Genomic DNA, 18,686 nt, shown 5'->3' on the forward strand with positions numbered 1-18,686 from the left:
CTTTCCCCATGCTTTTGGGCAAAGGCATGCCTTAATCATCTGCTGCAGCAAGCCCTCTTGCCTCGGAAAGGGAGTGGAGTTTCCGGTGGAAAGAGGTGAGTTTCAGTGCAGAATGCCTCACTTCAGAGAAGGCCAGTGTGTGTTTGTGTGTGTGTGTGTGTTCGTGTGTTTTTGTTTTTGACAAAACATGCCCTGGTTGGTAGGAGGTAAAAGTGCAGTTCCAGGGATACCCATTAATCAGCCGCAGCCTAGGACCTGTGGCGCTGCGTAACTTACTCCTCTGGAGGATGATGCAGGAAAGAAAAGCTGGAGCTTGAGCATCAGCACAAAACCCCACTTGCTTCATCAGCGTCCAGCACAGGCGGAGATCTGAAACAGCCTCTTCACTCTTCCAGCTTGCAGGACCTTGAGCACTTAACTCCACTCACAGCCCAAACATACATCAAAAAGAAATTGGCGCAGGAATTACAATACTGGAGTTATTTTGTTCTAGAAGTCGAGGTCTTTTATTGATTTTTTTGAGGACAGCTTAAATGTGATTTAACCCCTTCCCACAGCAGCGCAGCCTGTTCCTTGTCCCAGCTGTTGCTGGCTGGGGCTGCTGATTAGATGGAGCCAAGTCCAAGACAGGCACTGACCCACTTCCGTGTACCTTTACCACGACCAAGTCCTTTGGGGCTCAGGCTGTCCGTGAGCCCCACGGGCTGCTGACGCAGCCGCTAACAGGCTCGAGCGCTTTCAGTTACACTTCTCAGGGCAGAATATCTGCTACCTAAGGTTCATAATTGAAGATCCACAACTTACATAAAAGAATTCCAAAAAGACAAACTAGAACCAAGCAGTAGTGATGCTTTAACACCTGAAGGTTTAAGACAGTTTAGCTACTCTGATTATGTAGAATTTTCAAAACTCATTTCTCTGACCTTAAACATTTGTGGCAAAATGTGGTTAGCAGACAGTTTCCTAACACTGTAGACTAAAACAGGACTGCTTCCCCCCCATCACAGCACTCCTCAGCTAGACTAAAGCAACACTCCTCTTAATATTGATACTGTGCCTTAGTAGTTCCTGCACAACAGCTAATGTCCACAGGTCCTTGGCTGGGGCCTCCACATTATTTCCCCACATGTGCATACCCCCTTTCTGTGCTTGGGATTCTTCAAGGTGGACAAACCCAGAACTAGTTTTAGCTTATGCATGGGATACATCTCCACTTGCATTAAATACATTTATTGCAAACATTTTTACACAAAAATAGGTTCTCTCTAGGCCATTCACATGCAACGTAAAGGCAGGAAGCAACTACCTACAACAATAAAGATATTTAATCTATACAAGTTTAATGTTTGCCACACTTGGTAAAATTATTACACCTTTGAGACTTGCTCAGCCATGCACAGCTTGTTCAGAGCCACGTCAGCACTGCGTTCAGGAGCCCGAGGTGTTGTTGCTTCCAAACCGCTGGTTGACGCTGTGCAGCAAGTGCTTGGGGAGGCAGTTCCAGGAACTGGCCAACATCTCCTTGAAGCAAATGACTGCTTCAAGGCACAGCCTTGGGGAGAGGGAACACCGGGTCAGTTGTTTGTTAGCACAGTTCTGAACGAGTGCAACAAGATCAGCTAATGCTTCAACACTAATGACTGATTAGCCAGGAGTTAGTTACTCTCATCCACTCCAGTGCCAAATGCGCACTATTAAAGGACTCTTGCCTTGTTGTCTTGTAATTGGCTGGTGCTACTTCAGCTTTCTTACAAGGAGAAAAAAGGTTTTGAAGTGGCACAGAAACATGAGACCCAGGTCTGCCATTAACCCTGCATTACGCATTTTAGATGGAGCCGGGACAGTTAAAAGTTTCCTTTCTTACCTTACAAGAGATCTTGGTTGTAGAGAAAACACAAGTATTTCGTTACTGTGAGCCTGAAGATGGGGAAGGAGAAAGAGGCAGTTGGGTTAGGAGGTGTCACATCATTACAGCAGTGAGGCGCCAGCCCAGCCAGGGCTCGCACACAAATGGACCCTGGCGAGGAAGCCGCCGCCGCAGCAGCACTCGGGGCTGCAGAGGCTGCGCGGGGACTGGCCTCAAGCGTACATAAATCACAAAGGCAACAAATGAGTTGAATGCAGAATTCATCACCAACGCCTACAACAGGGGAAGTTTGGGGCACTCAGGAAACTAGAAGATGTACTGAAAAACAGTTTTTGCTCTACACAAGCAGCTGGGGCAGTAGGAGGGGAACGGGCACGGAGAGCAGCCAGGCTCGCGCGCTCCCTGAGCGGCACCGGCTGCTGTCAGCCCGGGCTAGGCGGCGCCTCGGTCTGGCCGGCGCGGGCTAGAACCTGCCGGCAGCGCGCGCGGGGATGAGCCCGGGGCTGCGATAGTCCCTCTCCCAGCTCTGACAACCGCCAAGAGCCAAGCCCGGGGGGGGGAGGGGGGGCAGGCACGAGCGCCAGCATCTGCCGGCACTTCTGCAGACTGTTCACATCTGCAGGTGAAGGACTTCTGACACTGGGACTACGTTCAGCAGCCGCGCTGAGCAAGCTGTGGGCGTGAGGGAAAACAAGTAATAGGTAGCCTGAGTAATGACCTGGCTTCTAGGAGAACAGCAAAATGTTTCTCCTTTGAGCTCTGTTTATGCTCCTTGGCCAGTCCTCGCTAGCTCCTGCTGCCGACTGCTAGCACTTCCCCTTTGCCGGAGCGATTGCCCCCCGCGGCCCCTTCAGGAAGGGCCGGGCTGGGCCGCACAGGAAGGGAAAGCTCAAAATAAACTTACAGCTTTAGAGTGGGCAAGTAAATTGTTGGCACAGCCTCCAAAAACGATCACCTCCCCTTCTTCGCTTGCACAAGCTGTATGCCACAACCTGGAAACAGAAGTTAACACTACATTAACCAAAAAAAACCTCACCCCCACCCAAAACACAGGTTTGGGATTGAAATTTGAAAACACACGCAGTTTGCCTTTCACTGGTACGCTATAAAGCTGACTAGTTAACAGAAATTCATGTTCAGAGAAGGAAAATTCTTAGCCAGCAAATCACAGGCTGTGTAAGCTGCCCTGATTAGAGCAGGGCTGTGGGGCTCAGCAACACACTGCCTGCAAGTAAAGGCATGCGTGAAATCAGCAGTCCTGTTACGTCACTCTTGGAGAAAGCAACAATTTGCCTGCACAAACTTCACTTTTATGTCCCCGTTGAGTCACACCACGCGACTGATTTTTGTCCAACAATGCAGCTGTGTAAAACTTCCAGAAATTACTTCTCTCACACATGCAGTCAGTCTCTCTAATCACACCTACAGATGCGTGAGTTGGTGGAAACCTCCTGGTGTCCAGAGCTTTGCTGGCAGAACAAGAATACGCAGGTTAAAGTATTAAGCTCTTGTGCTGGCACTGATAACACACAGGTCTCTGCAGCCAGTAGATAAAACCCTAAATCCCCATCTGCATTTTCTGCTGTTTTGCAAACAAAGCACTAAGTTACACGCTATCTCCAGCACCAGTCACACAGTAGTATTAATCTTGACTCTGTGCCTGCATTCAATACATCAGCACTTCTGGGGCAGAAACTGCTAATTCAAGGTACTGTATTGTTAAGAAAAAAAAAAAAGAGCGTATAGAGGAATGCATGTTGTCTCCCTGTCATGCCCACATGAAAGGTTTCCTCACTAGTTTTTCAAGTTTCCGGGAAAGCGTACACCTTACCTTGGTTTCTCAGAATAGTTATGCTCAAACTGTATCCACTCATTCTTGCTGATACAGTAAATCCAAGCATCACCTAAAACCGACCAAAATCCCAAATATAAACAGTATTCTGTTAGTTCTTTCATATTTGTTGGAACAAGTATGTGCTCTGGTATTACTATTATTAAATAAATCAAGCTTTTCGGGACAAAACCTAAACAGCTTAGTGCTGGCTATATGGAAACAGGCCTTAAACAGTGGCTTACAGGAGCAAAGTAAGGAGGGAAATATGGAGAACTGTGAAGCTCTTCCGACTTGCAAATTGCATTAGATACTACTATTTCTAAAATTTAAGGTGTAAAGGCTCTAAAAACATATCTCAACACATTCAGTGACTCCTTCAGTCAGTTTAGCTGCTGTCCATAAGGAGTTCAATGACACAAGTGCATGGAAGGAATTCAAAAAGAATTTAAATAACCTATGCAATAACCTGTGCTTCTGTGCACAACGGTTAAGAAAACAAAGACAGCATAAAATCCTTTTGGAATGACTTACTTAGGGGCTGCTTGTCAGTGGTGAATCCTCCAAAGAGAAAGAGATGATCTGAGGAAATTGGTGTTAAAGAATGCCACGATCGGCCTACTGGGCAAATGCCTTGCGTGATTCTGTATTTAAATAAGAGCACCACAAGTTACAGCTATGCTACAGTAAAATGTTGCTGTTTTTTCCTGCTCTGATTATTTTTCAGATATTTGAATCATATGACTTTGCATTCTGTACAGCTTGTGATCCAAAAGCAATTAATTTCTTTAGACTGACAAAAGGCAGTGCAGCCCGTGAAGCCAAGTTTACAACACTCTAGACAAGGTGGTGTTTTGCTCATATTAATACTTGTCAATTCCTCACAGCAACAGGGTTAGGAGGACCAGTTCTGCTTAAGTGTACTGAGAGTTTAGTAAGTCCCACTAGAATGGTTAGAAGTAAACCTCCCCCCCCGAAACACACAAAAAAACTCCCACCCCTCCACATCTTCATATGCCATTACATACTGCTTTAAAAACAAAAGAGCTCACGTTTTAGTACCTACATTTCATTCCACTCCCACGTATCCAGATTTAGATAGTAAAGATCATTCATTCTGGACTCCTACAATAAAGCAGATGATGGTTGAAACGTTCTGTTTGGGTTTCAGTAACATACTGCTAAACTGGGCTGGGGTCTTACTCTGTATCTGCCACCAAACACGTAGCCTCTGTTCCCAACTGTGGCACAGGCATGAGCTGCTCGTGGTGAAGGAGTTTTACCCTGGGAAGAGAAAACGCGTAGTAAGAAGGCAAGTTCATTTGATACATTACCAAAAGATGTAGTAATAGCATAAAATACAATGCCATTTCATCAGAAACCTGCAGTAAACGTAGTAAAGAGAGGAGCTGGGCTGAACGTGCCCATCGCGCGCACGAAGCAGCAGGGCTGCGGCCCGCTGGGCGCCAGGGCAGGCGCAGCAGACCCGGCTGCGCCCCTCAGGCCTCCCAGGCGAGCGCACCCGGGAGTCACCGACCAGGCGAGCGAGATCGCCACAACTCAGCCACCCAAGGGGATGAAAAGCTGAACTAAAGTGAGATTTAAGGTTGCTAAGGAACAGGGTGTGAAAAAAACATTCAGTAAATAATTCTGTGTACAGAAACTTGTTTTCACTGATGAACAGAGTATCAGAAAATTGACAAAGTACGGAATTTCCCCCCCTTTTAAAGCGACATGCTACAAATCCTGCTTTCAGAAGAGGGCTCAGACAGTTGCAGAAAACCTCAGACTGAAAATGAGACAATGAGATAATGAACCATTAAACAGCATTTTTCTTAGAGCTGCTTCCAAGATATTTGAGATCTGCATGTATTAAGACAAAAGAATTTTTCAGTAATTCCACTATCAAGTTTCTCATCTCAGATTTCATTTCTTCCATCTCTGTGGCAGTATAATTCCATTTGCTCAATACTTCTGGGACATTTCAAATGGTGTCTACTTGCAATTACAACATACGGTTTAGTGTTTTGTTTCGACCACAATCTAGCAGCCAAGTGAAACACAACAAAGCGTCACACAACAGCAAGCCTGACAGGAGACTGCACATTTCATTTCTCCACGCTTCCCATGAGAACAAAGCCACCGAAGCATGAAGGAAAGCAGGTCAATAGGAAACAAAAAAGACGACGACGAGAGAAAGACAAAAGCAAAACAAAACGCTAGTTTCTCATTTTTAGAAAGGGGAGAGGATCTGGGGAATGGTTTTAAATCAGTTAAAAAGGGTCTCAAGAATGCTGTTCTTGAAGAAGCTAGCCAGTAATTTTTATTTCGCAGGCAAGTTCCAGGGTAGTTCTCATGACATCGTTCCAAATCCGCCTCAAGCGTCTTGCAGGGAAGACCACAAACACAAGCTAACGACACCTCACAGAATCCACGCAGAGGAGACTAAAAACGCAGCCGTAGCTGGTGAGGAAGCAAGGTACAGGGAATGAAGACGGCTTGCTCTGAAGCGTGAGAAGGGAAGAGAAGCGAAGTCACTTCAGCTGGCTGTTTCCTCCTGTGCTGAGAGCGGACTGGCTGCACATCCCAGAAGGGAAGTCAGAACAGCAGAAACGAGCAATGCTGCAGGCAGAGACGGGCGCCTCAGTAACCAGTCAGTGACGCAGCCCATGAAGAAAACTGACTTAGCAAGAGCCACAGCGTCAAGACAGCTCCATATGGTCCTCTTACTCTGGGACCCTATCTGCTGACCCAGTGCGGCTTTTCTCATGTCTCCTGCTAGCTAGCACCAGGAATTTCAAAGAGCTCTTGCACCTTTTGTAACTCCTGCTATTCAGGAACTCATTTATATCCTAAAGAAGGCAGGATCAAGGGGCACCTGACAACTGCTCGCTCAGCATTTAAAGACTGGTGAGGTCTAAACAAGGCTGCAGGGTAAAGCAGGAAAGCAGCAAAAGAAAAGATTATTCTGGATGTACGTACGTGCTTCTTGCTTGGTTAACCACCTCTTCTAGAGGTAGAAAAATACAGGCTAGAGATACAACAGGCTACAACAGCCTCACACTGCAAGTTAACTGAACCCACAGCCCTGGCACATAGAACATCTATGGCCCAAAGCCACTGCTGCTGGGACAAACCACTGCAAACAGCCTGTGGCTACGCAGAGGCCATTTTTATCAAGTCTCTTCTATGTTATCATTAATTAAAGCAATGAATCCAGGCCTAGCAGATCATGCTTATTTTTACAGCATGCCAGAAGAGATATGGCAGACAGTGCACACATTTCTGAAGAGCTCCAGCTTAAAATAACTGACACAAGAATAGTAATTACCGTAGTAATAGGCTGGCTCCAAGTAAAAGTTTCAGTGTCCAGAACATGTACGTGGTCATTCCATCCTCTAGGGAGACCTGAGTTCTTTAAAATATTCAACAAGAAACAAGTTTTAATAATTACTAATCAAATAACAGATTCAAAGTTTAAATAGAAATTATTTCAAGGTGGGAAAAGTTTGCTTACCCAAAAAGAGGTTTCATCAAATTCAAAAGTTCCCCGTTGTTTTCCTTCAGGAAAATAACCATAGCCTCCAAAAAATATTAGCCTGAAACAGAAGTGAATCAATATCTATTAGAAATATGATCACATTAATTGCTACAAATTAAAGCTACGTAAAGGCCGTACTCAAACAGAAGACAGGAAAACCAGGGACGTCCCTTTGGATTCACTACTTCTAATATATCTACAATGCAAGTTATCCAGGCGTGGAGCTCTACCCCTTGCCTCAAGTTCCCTACCACCCACATTAAACCCCCCGGTGGCTCCTTCCCAGGTTTCAGGCTCCAAAAGCTTTGCTCCAGTTCCAAGCATGAAGCTACAGGTCCTGCTGCTTGGTCACTGGGCTCAAACCATCACTACTGGGGCTCCCACACAGCAGCAACTGGTGTTTGCCCTGCAGTTTCCTGCCTCTGCCCATTTTCCCTGAGCCCAAAATACAGGTTTACAGATACTGCTGTAAAAGGCAAAGGGAAAGCACTTGAGGTGCAGGTGAAACGAATACCAGGCACTGCAGGCAGAGAAGAGAGGGCAGTCACTGAACAGGTGTCCAAAAACGAGAGGACTGATAGGGAAAGCTTGAGTGCCTGTTCTCAGTGGTTCTGCACAGGTTTCTGCACTAAATCCCCATGCAAGTCCCTCTGCCACCAGCAGCTGCACATCCCCGCACAAATGCTTGCCCGAAAGCAAAGGTTTGTACCATTTTCTGCTCTCCCTCCGCAGTACTGATGCAGCCTGAACACTGCCAACCATCTGGAGCCATCAGCACTTCCCAAGGGACCACTGACTCAAGAAACCAGCTGCAGACCTGGGCATGGTCACCGGGGAGATGCACACTGCCTGGGTGGGACCAGCAGGGCAGCACAGCTGGAGGCCAGCCAAGCACACAAGAGGTAGCAACCCCTCTACCACTGAAGCTGCCCAGGAAGGGGCCTGGTTTCTGTTGTTTGGTTTGGAATGACTTTTTTCTTTTTTATTTGCACTTGTGTTTTGTTTCAAACCCTGAACAGTAGTTACTGTGAGCAATCAGTCGCTTATATCTGATTTTACTGCTCTTTTTGTCTCTTAACACGTAATTTACATTTACATTTTATGTTTGTGGTTCATTGCTTATTAGAAATGAATGGCATACTTTTACCAGAAAGTTTTTTTAAATCATGAGTTAACAGGAAACTATCTACACCACCTAAGTGCAAGCCCTCAACTCCAATCTAGCATAGATTTACATCTTAAATCATTCTCAAGGGAAAAACAAAAAAACAAAAATCTCAGCCTTCCAACAATGAGGCTACAAAAGTCACTATGCAGCAAGTCACTACGCAGCAAGTATCCTAACACTGAGCTTTCTCCCCATCCACAAAGCAGCATCACAGGCACTTTCCAACCTTTCATGAGTCTGTACAGCGAATGCCACAGAATGTGTAACACACAAAGCAGTACGGGCACCTGTAGCCAATTACATACAAAAAAAAAAAATCACCATACATGACCCAGGCACAAGCACATCTGGCACCCTGATTTCCTCTGCCTCAGGGGAGCCCAATTTGACAAAACCAAGACCAGCTGTATTAACAGGCAGCAGATACCTGTGCTGTCTAGGTAAGGCTTTGTAAACAGCAACTTGAAAAATTCCCTAACATAACAGTAAGAACTTGTAACCTTGCCAGCTGTGACCAAAGCCAGGAACCCTCTGAGAGGCCTGCTGCAGGCTGGACAAAGCTGAAATCCCCTGCCCTCCCCTGGGATAATTCACCTCCACACCTCTTGAGCAGCAGGGACAACAGGTCTGTGGAAGCGGGAAACTACCTACAACAAGGGCTTTCCTCCGGCTATTCCACAGTGGCCAAGGCTGGAACAAGCTCTTCACATAGCTCCTTCTCCAGGAGGCTGGTACCACCCTAACTGAACAAGGGGACAAGGCAACAGCAATATTCTGCACATCAGCTCATCTAGCTTCAACACCTTATCTTCATCCTCCTCATCTTTTCCAAAGTCTGAAACCCCAACAGGCTTTCTAGCATGTCTTGGACACCGTCCCAACATATTATATCAGGTAACATCAACAGTAGTTCATTTAACACATTCCTTGTTTTGTGTAACCAGCACAAACATACTGAACTAAGCATGTGAAAAAGCCACACATAATTTTAAATTAAAATGGCTTCTCATTCTTGAGCTATCAAAGAAATGCAAGCTGTCCCACAAGATATGACCAAAAGATTGCATTTTGCATGATACCAGGAATTCCAGGAAAGGTTGATATGAAGATTAATTCCAGATGCAATTGCTAAGGGGTATGATGCTGATACAAGCAACCAGGATGCAGTATCTTTAAAGTAATGCCCTAAGAACGCAGAGGATTTGCCTTCAATGCCTGTATTTTGGATTGTGACTCACATGGATATTTTGCAGCTGACACATATCTAAATTAGGAGTAAAGTATTTCATTTATCAAAGGTTAAAAGAACAAACAGTTTTAAAGGGTAGCTGGGGAACAAATCCAGCATTTTCCTGAAGCAGGTATGTGCTGCAGGCAAGAAGTCCTTTGGCAGGTTTTGCTCAGACAAAAAGACACAACAACGACAAGACTAACAGTGATTAAAAGCAAACACACGCGCAAGGATTGCTGTGCTGACTTCATTGCTGGAGCCTTACTTGTTTTTGTAAACCCAAACGCCAAGTTTGTCCTTTGATGAAGGGGGGACCCCCTGACATTCTACTCTGACCCACTGCAGCACTTTGTCCGTGGATCTGGAATTTAACATGTAGAACTGTAGAAAATAAAAAGATTTTTTTTACCCACACAGTTAGCTTAAAGCTTAAGTCTGATTGGTGTTAATGTAGTAACTTTCAACTAGTATGTATTGGCACAGAAGTACTTTAAAAGCTCTTTTTCTAACTAAATAGAACACTGGCAATATTTTATACAAAACATGGAGCCAAAGATCCTCATTATTTTGCAGACTCCAGCCCACAATACTCTTTTACAAAAGCAAAAGAACTATGGTCACTGAGTTTTACCATCTGGAAGCTGAAATGCGATAAAATGAACATGTATACAAAGCAGCCATTTTCTTACAACAAACAAATCTGGTTCAAGAATTTTTTTCTTATGCTATCAACCCTTCTTTGTATGTTACATCATTTTACATTGAGAGAAATAGCTGGTACAGATATATAAAGTAACTGAAATGTAGTAGCACCACTAACAGGAAGGAAGCAAGTCACACTACATAAATCAGGTCTGTTTCAGGCTCTCTGCAAGCATTGCCCCCGGTTACTTTCAGTTTATATTTAGAAGTCAGGTCAAAACTATTTAATTTAAACTACAGTTTCAGAATATGGTAAAATACTCTCAGAAACTCCAGAAAAAGAGTAACATTTCAAACCACCACAGAGCAGTTACAAATCACCTTCTGATCTTATTTCAATAACTCTAGAAACTCCCAGCTTTCATAAAAAGTAAACTCAAAAGCACCAAAGCATTAGAGGGTGAACTGCTCTAGAATAACCGTAGCCAGAACAGGTAACAGGCCGTGGTGCTTTTCAGTGGTGTAGAGCTACCAGGGTACAATCATCATGTGAAATGATGCAGAGCTGAAGGTTTAGATGTTTTCCAAACTTCACTCTATCTGACCTGCTGCAAAGAAACTAATACACTGAACTGGTAAAAGTCAGCCAGCTAATCACCTGCACAAAAAGTGGTAAATACTGTATTTTGTTAGTCAAAACCTCTTTGGCAAGCACAAAAAGAACACAGCTTCAATTAGCTCAAATCTGGGGTAGCTGCTGAGAGGATGAGAAAGCTGGTTATCTGCTTCCAAGAAATACAGATATAGCCAGCAGATGAAAGTATTATACTGCCGAAGCTGTAGACGAACACAGTGACTGGATACACATTCAGCATCCCTCATTGTTAATGTTTCAGCTCTGAAACGGGATCCAACTTGTCCTGCCATTCAGAAGAAAATGCTTTTGTAATTTAAGATGATGCATTTGCTTTGGATGGATTTTAATGAACTGAAAAGTCCAATTCTGTGTTTTACAAAATGAAATCAAAAGCTAATGAAGAGAAACTTATTGTGAAGGATTTATCTTTAAATTACTGACCTTGTTTGTGTTACCACGTGCATGATGTCCTCCGAACAGGTACACCACTCTGTCTACACACACAGCACAGCTTCCAGACATGGAAGGTGGAACATCCCCCTCTGTTTTACTTTTCTTCCTAGAAGCAGTTAAAAATATTTTATCTGATAAAAATAAACAACAATAATTTTGTCTGAAGCGGAAGTTTTTAACATTACCTGTATGTTTTTAATTAAGACAAGTCTTTGTGGATCACAGTTATGATTTTTTGATGCCCTTGCAGACACAACAATTTAAAACACTGGACAGATATTTCAGGGGTAGATGGGGAACAGGTAATTTTAGTTAATACACTTTTAATGGGGGAGGAATCTTGTCTGCTCATTTTTGATATGCCTTTTGCATTCCTGAAAATTCCAGAAAGATCCCCAGGCAAAGAAGATGCATCTATATAAGCTGAAAACTTTTTATTTAGCCACTTATTTCAATGTTTTGTAAATATTATAACCACTAAGAGGAGCTTCCATTCCATGCTCAAGGCTCTCCTCAGCCACAGTGACAAGTGCAAAGCAGTGCATAAATTGTGCTTACTTCAAAGAGCTGAGAGGACTTAGCTCTGCCATGCAAGGCCTTAGCTGTCTACAGAATTGCAGCATTACACTCCATTTTCTTGCACTATCATGTACATAGGTTTCACACAACTTCTAGGCTCCTAGTGATCTAAGACACTACAGTAGTTTCCTCAGCTGCATAAACATTTAAAATCAACTGCTTAAAAGGATAATAAATAAAAAAACCTCAATGTTGGTTCTTTCATTCATGTACCACTGTAATCAAAATAGTACAAATGCACTTTCCAGAAACTATATCCTGTACTAGGCATCCCAAAACACTTCATATTGGTGATCTTGTGATCAGCAATTCCTGTGATTTCTGCAGGGACTGCCTGCTTAAGTTACCTCTCATACTTTACCTACCTCATCTCTGTGAAAAATATATCCATAGTTTTTACAGCAAAAAGAAAGCTCCAGAAATATTTTACACCTCTATCTAAGTTTGTTAAGTGGGAACACAGAGATCAGACAAGTCTCTAGAGCCGACCACCACCCTGTCCACAGATCCTCAGTATGATTTCTGTATCAATTTGAAAATTTCTAATTTTTTCCATAAAATGAAAATTAGTAAGTTAATTATTTACTGTACCATCTTCCAGTTTCCATGTTGTAGATCCATATTTCATCTCTAGGCAGATAGAAGTCATAAAATCCCCTAACTTGGGCGTTCTGCAGAGCAGTACAGAAAAGGCAACATTAGAGGGATGCTTGACATATTGAATTGCAGGCTCCTGTGAATGTTTACACCCCCTCAGAGATCTAACTGTGGAAAAGAAAACAGCAGGAGCAGTGCCTGCTGCACTCCTGTACCTCTCACCTGCAGAGCAGCTCTTGAGAACAAGAATCAGCCTCTTTTAGCTTCTGCTGGAGACCAGACAAACTTCCAACAGAGCCAGAGACTGACATCTATGAAAGGGAGTTAAACCTTCCTTTCACATCCCAAGCACGATAACCAGGGTAAGTAAATAAGCCATAATTTTCTTTTCAGTTCCTCCACTCCCTGCATGATACTAGCAGAACAATACATCAAAGTTTCACTTTGCACTACCAACTTATCTACTGAGTTCATTATCACCTAAAAATAAGTTGATCTTCATTCTTGTTAAAATTTTAAAATGCCTTGGTTCTGCTTGAAATGCATGTGCACCCCAGCATGACAAACACCCAACCTATGATTATTAACATACAAAATATAGTTGTGCTAACAAAGCTGTAAATAAAGGTGCAATTTTGCATAGTCTGCATTTCAAATCACAGAGTATTTCCTTCTCTTAAAAACAGAAGCATCAGTTGAGAAAGGCAATCAACACCTGCATCCCACGAAGTTATCTGTTTGCCAGGATCTGTATTTAACACGATTATTTAATCATTTCAAAACTCTTAAATGTCACATTCTAATTCATTAACTAGAAAATCTTTTTCTTTCTTTTTTTTTTTTTTTTTTAAGGCCAAGTAATTTTACAGACTCACTCCCAAGCTACTGGGATGTAGTCCCAGCACCGCGGGCAGCACGAGGCTTACTTAGCAGGGACAGAAACGGCATACCTTATAGCCTCCCCAGACGTACATGCAGCGTCCATCAGTGACTGCCACATGCCCACTACGCTCAGCAGGGCTGTCGTTCTCCAGCTGCTCAAAGTTGTCCTCAGCTGGAGCTGGGAGCTCTTCATCTGCCTGCAGGTCTTCGTTATCGTCAGCCATTTCGATACCGTGCTACGTGCACAGAATAAGAGATAGTACAGAGCTTTGAAAAACCAGCAGTGGAAACCACCAAAGGAAAAAGAAAAAAAAAAAGAAAAAGAAAAAGAAACTACACACTATTGCTTCTTTCGTAATGATGTTTCAGTGGAAGAAGTCAGACTATGAGTCAAGAAAGTTTCAGATGGGGATTCTGGAGTTATGTATGACTTGCAAGGGTTTCAGATGCTAATTTTAGCAAAGGTCTCCTTTTGGGGTTTTGGGAGTTTTAGGGGTCTTTTTCTTATGCTTAACTATGAGTTGATGAACAAAAAAAGCTCTGCACAGAGGTAACACAATAAAATGCGGTAAATTTAAAGGGTTTGTCCATGCAGCAGTTTTCACAGAAGTCTTTGCTCCTGCATCCTTCCAGGTAATGTCCCTTTGGGCTGCCTGAGTCTCCTACACACACAGTGTCCCAAAGCAAGCAACTCTGGGTAACATTACTTCAGGTCAAAAACAAAGCAAACTGCCCGTGCCAAATCATGCTGGCACAGAGCAGGCCAAAACCTAACCTACCCCGGAAAGAAGGCTGAGCACCCAGGGTAGGTTAAGTGCGGCTTCCCCGCCAGGGCTTTGTTACATGAGCTGCCACCAGGCCATGCTGTCACAGGGGTCACTGGTAATTCAAAGCCCCAACAAGGGGAGGAACCAAGCCAAGAGCAGAAGCTGTAGTCAGCCCTGCCAGATCATCCTGGAAGCTGCCTGTACACTCTGCCTCAGTCTGTAAGGGAGCAGGGAAACCCCTGGAAAGCCAAAGTTACCTCTCATTTACCCCATTTGTAAACCACTCCTCCAGTTTCCTTCCACTCCTACTTTTCATAACAGTGTAAGTTGTCACCATACAAAGATTTTCATACCCTGATCAAAAGGTTGGGAAAGTTAGATAGCCCAAGTCAGAGTTTTCTGTGAGTAGGCAAAGAAACAGAAATAAAAAGGACCTTAAGCGAGAGACCCACATTCTGCACTCCAACAAGATCATGAACATCTACATCATTCCTGCCAGATTTTCACTTAATTTCTCTTTGAAGCTCCAGTGAAGGTGACACTACACCACTCTGGACAGATAATTCTTCCTTTGGAAGTTTTCCTCATGCCTTAGTGAACTCTGCTTTGCTTTAAATTCAGTAAATTTTTACTGACCACTTGCCAGTGATTTTTTTTTTTTTTTAGTAACACGTTAGACAACTCTTACCCCTTTTCATCTTTTTTTTTTCCTCCTGCACTAAAACATTTCTATCCTCACAAGTCACGGCAAGTCCCAAGCCCTTTAGGACTCTCCACAGGTTACCCATACCCTTTTCACGATGCCCAGACACGCCAGAAGCAGCTTCCTTAGCGCTGAGGGAGACCAGACAAGTGACCTCCTAGTGCCACGCTTACAACGCACGACGCGATTTAGCAACAGCAGCACAGCGCTGGAGCAACTCACCATCACAGCACTTAACGGAGCCGTTGACACCCCCACCTCACACACACACGTTTCACACACACAGAGCCGTTCTTGCTTTCTGCTCGGGTCTGCGGCTCGCCCCCACCCCCTCGAACACCTACCCCCTCTCTCGGGCCTGCTTTACTCCACGCACTCCTCGCCCCGCGCGTCAAGGCCAGGCCCCTCGGAGCCGCCCCTAACGACCACTGGGAGCGGCGCAGGAGGGCGCCGAGCCGCGGCCGCCCCCCACACCGAGACACCCCCCCCCCCCCACACACACACACACAGCCGCCGAGGCGCCGAGCCCCCACCGCCGCCCCCTCTCACCTCAGCGAGCCGCGCGCAGCGTCAACATCCGCCGCGGGGAGCCGCTTCCGGCGGCGCCGCGCATGCGCCGCGCGCACGCCCCGCCCCGCCCGCCGTCACCGGCCGCGTGGGCGGGGCCGCCCGCGGGATCCCGCCCCTCCCCCCCCCCCCCCCCCCCCCCCCCAGGAGCGGGGATTTGCTCCGAACCCTCTTTGCTCCGCTCCACGTGGGTTTTGCAGATTACAAAAATGGCAAAGACTAGGCAAAGCTGGCCTGTACTCAACCCTCTATAAAATTTTAATGACTGCGCTCTTGTTAACTAAATACTTGAAACAGAAAAAATAGCAAGTACTACATGTGCTCTTTTATAACAATAATCTTTTAAAAACAAGAATTAAATATAAACTTTACACATTCAAAATACAATATACAACCTATTTTAAGAACGACCCATTGATTACAGAAACACAAGAAACCCATATTATGAACTGCATGTAACCTTTAACACACAGACTGTAATGTTGTTCATCACAGTTTTTTCTTCAAGTTCCACAGTTAACTTACTCATTTTTCTACTTTGAGCAAAACGTCTGGCTCTTAGTACCTAATCAAATGACAGAATTTGGCAGAATCAAGTAGTAAGATTTGGAGTAAGCCATATTAGCAAATTAGTTATCTTTTTGAAGAATATGAGGTGTGACCCTTCCAAAGATACTGTGAACTAATTTCAGCTATTCAGAAATGCTGATGTGATAAGGCTGTAATAAGATTTTAGACTTAAGCCATATTTTAATCAAACTGAAAACATTTTATATCATGTCACCTACAAAAAGAACACTTTTATGGACTTTCTCATTAAGACCACAACAGCAGAAGTTAACAATATATACAAATTAAGTTTTATCAGTTTTCTACAATGCAGAAAACAAAAAGAGATTTCCATAAAAAGGATTTCTTTGTTCTCAAACTTCACTTAGAAACTCAGCATAACATACAGTTGTTCTGTAGCATTAGTAAAGTTCACTAACAAAAGACTTTGCTGTACACTGTAAATAAACAAAGTGCTTAACAGTTTTGTTGCCATTGCTCATGTGGTATTTAGTTGACCCTGTCTTTCAGTTTCAGCTTTTCTCTCTTGCCGGTGGTTAACTGCAGCCCAAAAAGTTATTTTTTTCAGCACCTGCTGCAGAAGTTTGGATGGCAAGCATGGTATTTGATTCTTCAGGAGGGCTGCATTTTTGCCAATGCAGTCAAGACACAACCTGGGCAGGAAAAAGGAAAAGATTGAAGTAAATGACCTATAACCTAAAGATTAAAAAGTAGCACCTGTGAAAGTTTATTTTGATGATGTTAAGGATGTGTTGTGCATACATATGCAGGAGAAAATAATACACATCACTTTTGGTTTAATTGCTTTGTATTATCATACATTGCACATTTCAGTATTTCCTGAAATAGAAATTTTCTAGCTTACTTGCCTGTGCAAGAGTAAATGGCTAAACACCTGTGCGTAGAAGCATAGTACTGTAATAGTTTAGACTGTGCCAATAATCTCAACTCACCTGAGGAGTGAATAAGGCTGAGTCTGAAATATCAGCAAATCACTGCAGTGACCCTAATCAAGAAGGAGAAAAGAGCCATGAAGATTACTAAGATAACTGCTCATCTCAGAAACACTTCTGTCTATTAACTGGATTAATGTAGCACTTACTACCACATACATAGTTTAAAAATAAATCTGAATAGTGAACTCCTTTCTAGGAGCCTAGCAAAAGCAGAAAAAAGCCTGTATAAATTGCCTTTCAAAAACACCTAAGGTCACATCTTCACAACAGCCCCAATGATCTCAGTAATTAATTATTTTAATTATTATAGTGCTAGGAATTAATTATTAAGTTTACTGACTGTATCCATAAAATGCAAGTCATCTTTGCTTCCACCGAACACCATCACTTCTCCTTCTTTTCCAAGGCAGGCTGTATGCCAGAGTCTGGAAATAAAATTACAAATATACTTAGTGACCAAATAACAAAAAACAATTGTGTATTCTCAGCAAAACAAATCTAAAACCTAAATGTTTTAAGGGGTGCAGGGAAGTGGTATATTTACTTCAATATTAACCTCATTCACTTCACATGACTTTCCTCTATTCTTCATATTGAAGTTTCTTTACAAAGAACTCTTTTGTTATGAGGATGTAAGTTCCTTTTAATTAAGATGGAAAGGTCACTTTTCGGAATCGTGTAATTCCACTACTTATGCACAGAGATGTGAAGTCTTATGGATCTCACACTACTTACCAAGTGGAATTTTACAATTTTAAATAGTTTATTTTACAAGTTTCTCTGTGAAGTGTAGAAAGAATAAAGCATTTTTTTAATGATTTGTCTCCAAGACCTTCCATTCTTTGCTAATAAGCACTAAGCGCTCACTGGAGTAAAGTGATTAGGGAGTCTCTCTTTTCTGTTTAGCCATTTATTTGCACAGAACTTGTGGGGACTTATTATCCCTGAGGTTTATACTACTTTGTCAAATATTACTGAAATGGGTCAATTAATTCAAAAGATACATGGGAAGGACAGGCAGACACATACCCACACAGAGCACCTTCATCCAAACTTTATTTCAAAAGCTTCTAATGCTAAAAATAACAACTAAAGTATTATTCACTTCTTTAACAATATAAAAGAGCAATATGATTACCCAATTTATGAGAATTTTGTTGAATTATTATATTTCATATAGACCTATATGTATATATGCAATTATCTGACTTACAAGTAATATAGTTATGTATATTTTGGCTTATTTATCACTAGTTCAACAAAATCTTACAGTGGAAAATTTTTGTAAAATAAAATAACTACAGAGAATAAGCTTCTGCCAAGAATGTCTTTTTTTTTTTTTTTAATTTCCACTATTTAATTAATAACTATAATAGCAATGGATTTAAGATTGTGGGCTTTTTAGTACTGACTCTTATCCCTGAACACTAGGATGAGAGGTTTAGAACATAGGTTCTTCTGCATCAGTTTTATGCTTCTCCCAAAGATTCATGTAAATCATTTTCTGTGCATGACAGTTTCTTAAATCATGCCCACAAGTAATTTCATGTTCTGCCTATAAGAGCAGACAGTATAAACAAACAACTGACTTGTATAATCTTGCTTTAGCAATGAGTCAGCTACTTCAGTAGCTACAATTTGCTAGATTTACTTTTTATTATTAGTAGATCAAAATCTATTGTTTTTCTACTGGTA

At 42.9% G+C, this 18,686-nt stretch overlaps 2 protein-coding genes across 4 annotated transcripts in view; both read right to left on the reverse strand.

Annotated features, from left to right (window-relative positions):
• Positions 1–479: 479 nt before the first annotated feature.
• On the reverse strand, positions 480–15,538 carry KLHDC2 (kelch domain containing 2). Of its 3 annotated transcripts, none has more exons than XM_062577803.1 (14): positions 15,448–15,538; positions 13,497–13,664; positions 12,541–12,620; positions 11,359–11,476; positions 9,904–10,019; positions 7,216–7,297; positions 7,030–7,113; positions 4,902–4,982; positions 4,765–4,823; positions 4,233–4,342; positions 3,699–3,771; positions 2,772–2,859; positions 1,865–1,917; positions 480–1,552 (listed from the first exon to the last, which is right to left on the reverse strand). In XM_062577803.1, exons 2-14 carry the CDS (start codon positions 13,650–13,652, stop codon positions 1,429–1,431), a joined length of 1,224 nt encoding a protein of 407 aa, XP_062433787.1. In that variant the 5' UTR covers positions 13,653–13,664; positions 15,448–15,538; the 3' UTR covers positions 480–1,428. The 3 variants fall into 3 exon arrangements, with proteins under 3 accessions (XP_062433787.1, XP_062433788.1, XP_062433789.1); XM_062577804.1 differs by lacking the exon at positions 15,448–15,538 and adding an exon at positions 15,243–15,263; XM_062577805.1 differs by lacking the exons at positions 3,699–3,771; positions 4,233–4,342; positions 15,448–15,538.
• A 251-nt stretch (positions 15,539–15,789) lies between these two features.
• KLHDC1 (kelch domain containing 1) overlaps positions 15,790–18,686 on the reverse strand; it is a 30,891-nt gene continuing 27,994 nt past the window's right edge. The window contains exons 11-13 of the mRNA XM_062577815.1: positions 17,332–17,416; positions 16,989–17,041; positions 15,790–16,688 (exon numbers count right to left, since the gene is read on the reverse strand). Of these exons, the coding sequence (XP_062433799.1) occupies positions 16,514–16,688; positions 16,989–17,041; positions 17,332–17,416 (313 nt within the window). The 3' untranslated portion in view covers positions 15,790–16,513. The remainder of the gene's footprint in view (positions 16,689–16,988; positions 17,042–17,331; positions 17,417–18,686) is intronic.

This window comes from Rhea pennata, chromosome 5 (assembly GCF_028389875.1).
Source record: "Rhea pennata isolate bPtePen1 chromosome 5, bPtePen1.pri, whole genome shotgun sequence".
NCBI lineage: Eukaryota > Metazoa > Chordata > Aves > Rheiformes > Rheidae > Rhea > Rhea pennata.

What these genes read in the sequence shown, in the direction of transcription:
- KLHDC2 (XM_062577803.1), bottom strand. Translation starts at nt 13,652, where the DNA reads ATGGCTGACGATAACGAAGACCTGCAGGCAGATGAAGAGCTCCCAGCT. An exon ending in AACATGGAAACTGGAAGATG is followed by an intron (nt 11,477 to 12,540) that starts GTACAGTAAATA and finishes AACTGCTTCTAG; the next exon opens with GAAGAAAAGTAAAACAGAGG. An exon ending in TGTTTGGTGGCAGATACAGA is followed by an intron (nt 4,824 to 4,901) that starts GTAAGACCCCAG and finishes GCTTTATTGTAG; the next exon opens with GAGTCCAGAATGAATGATCT.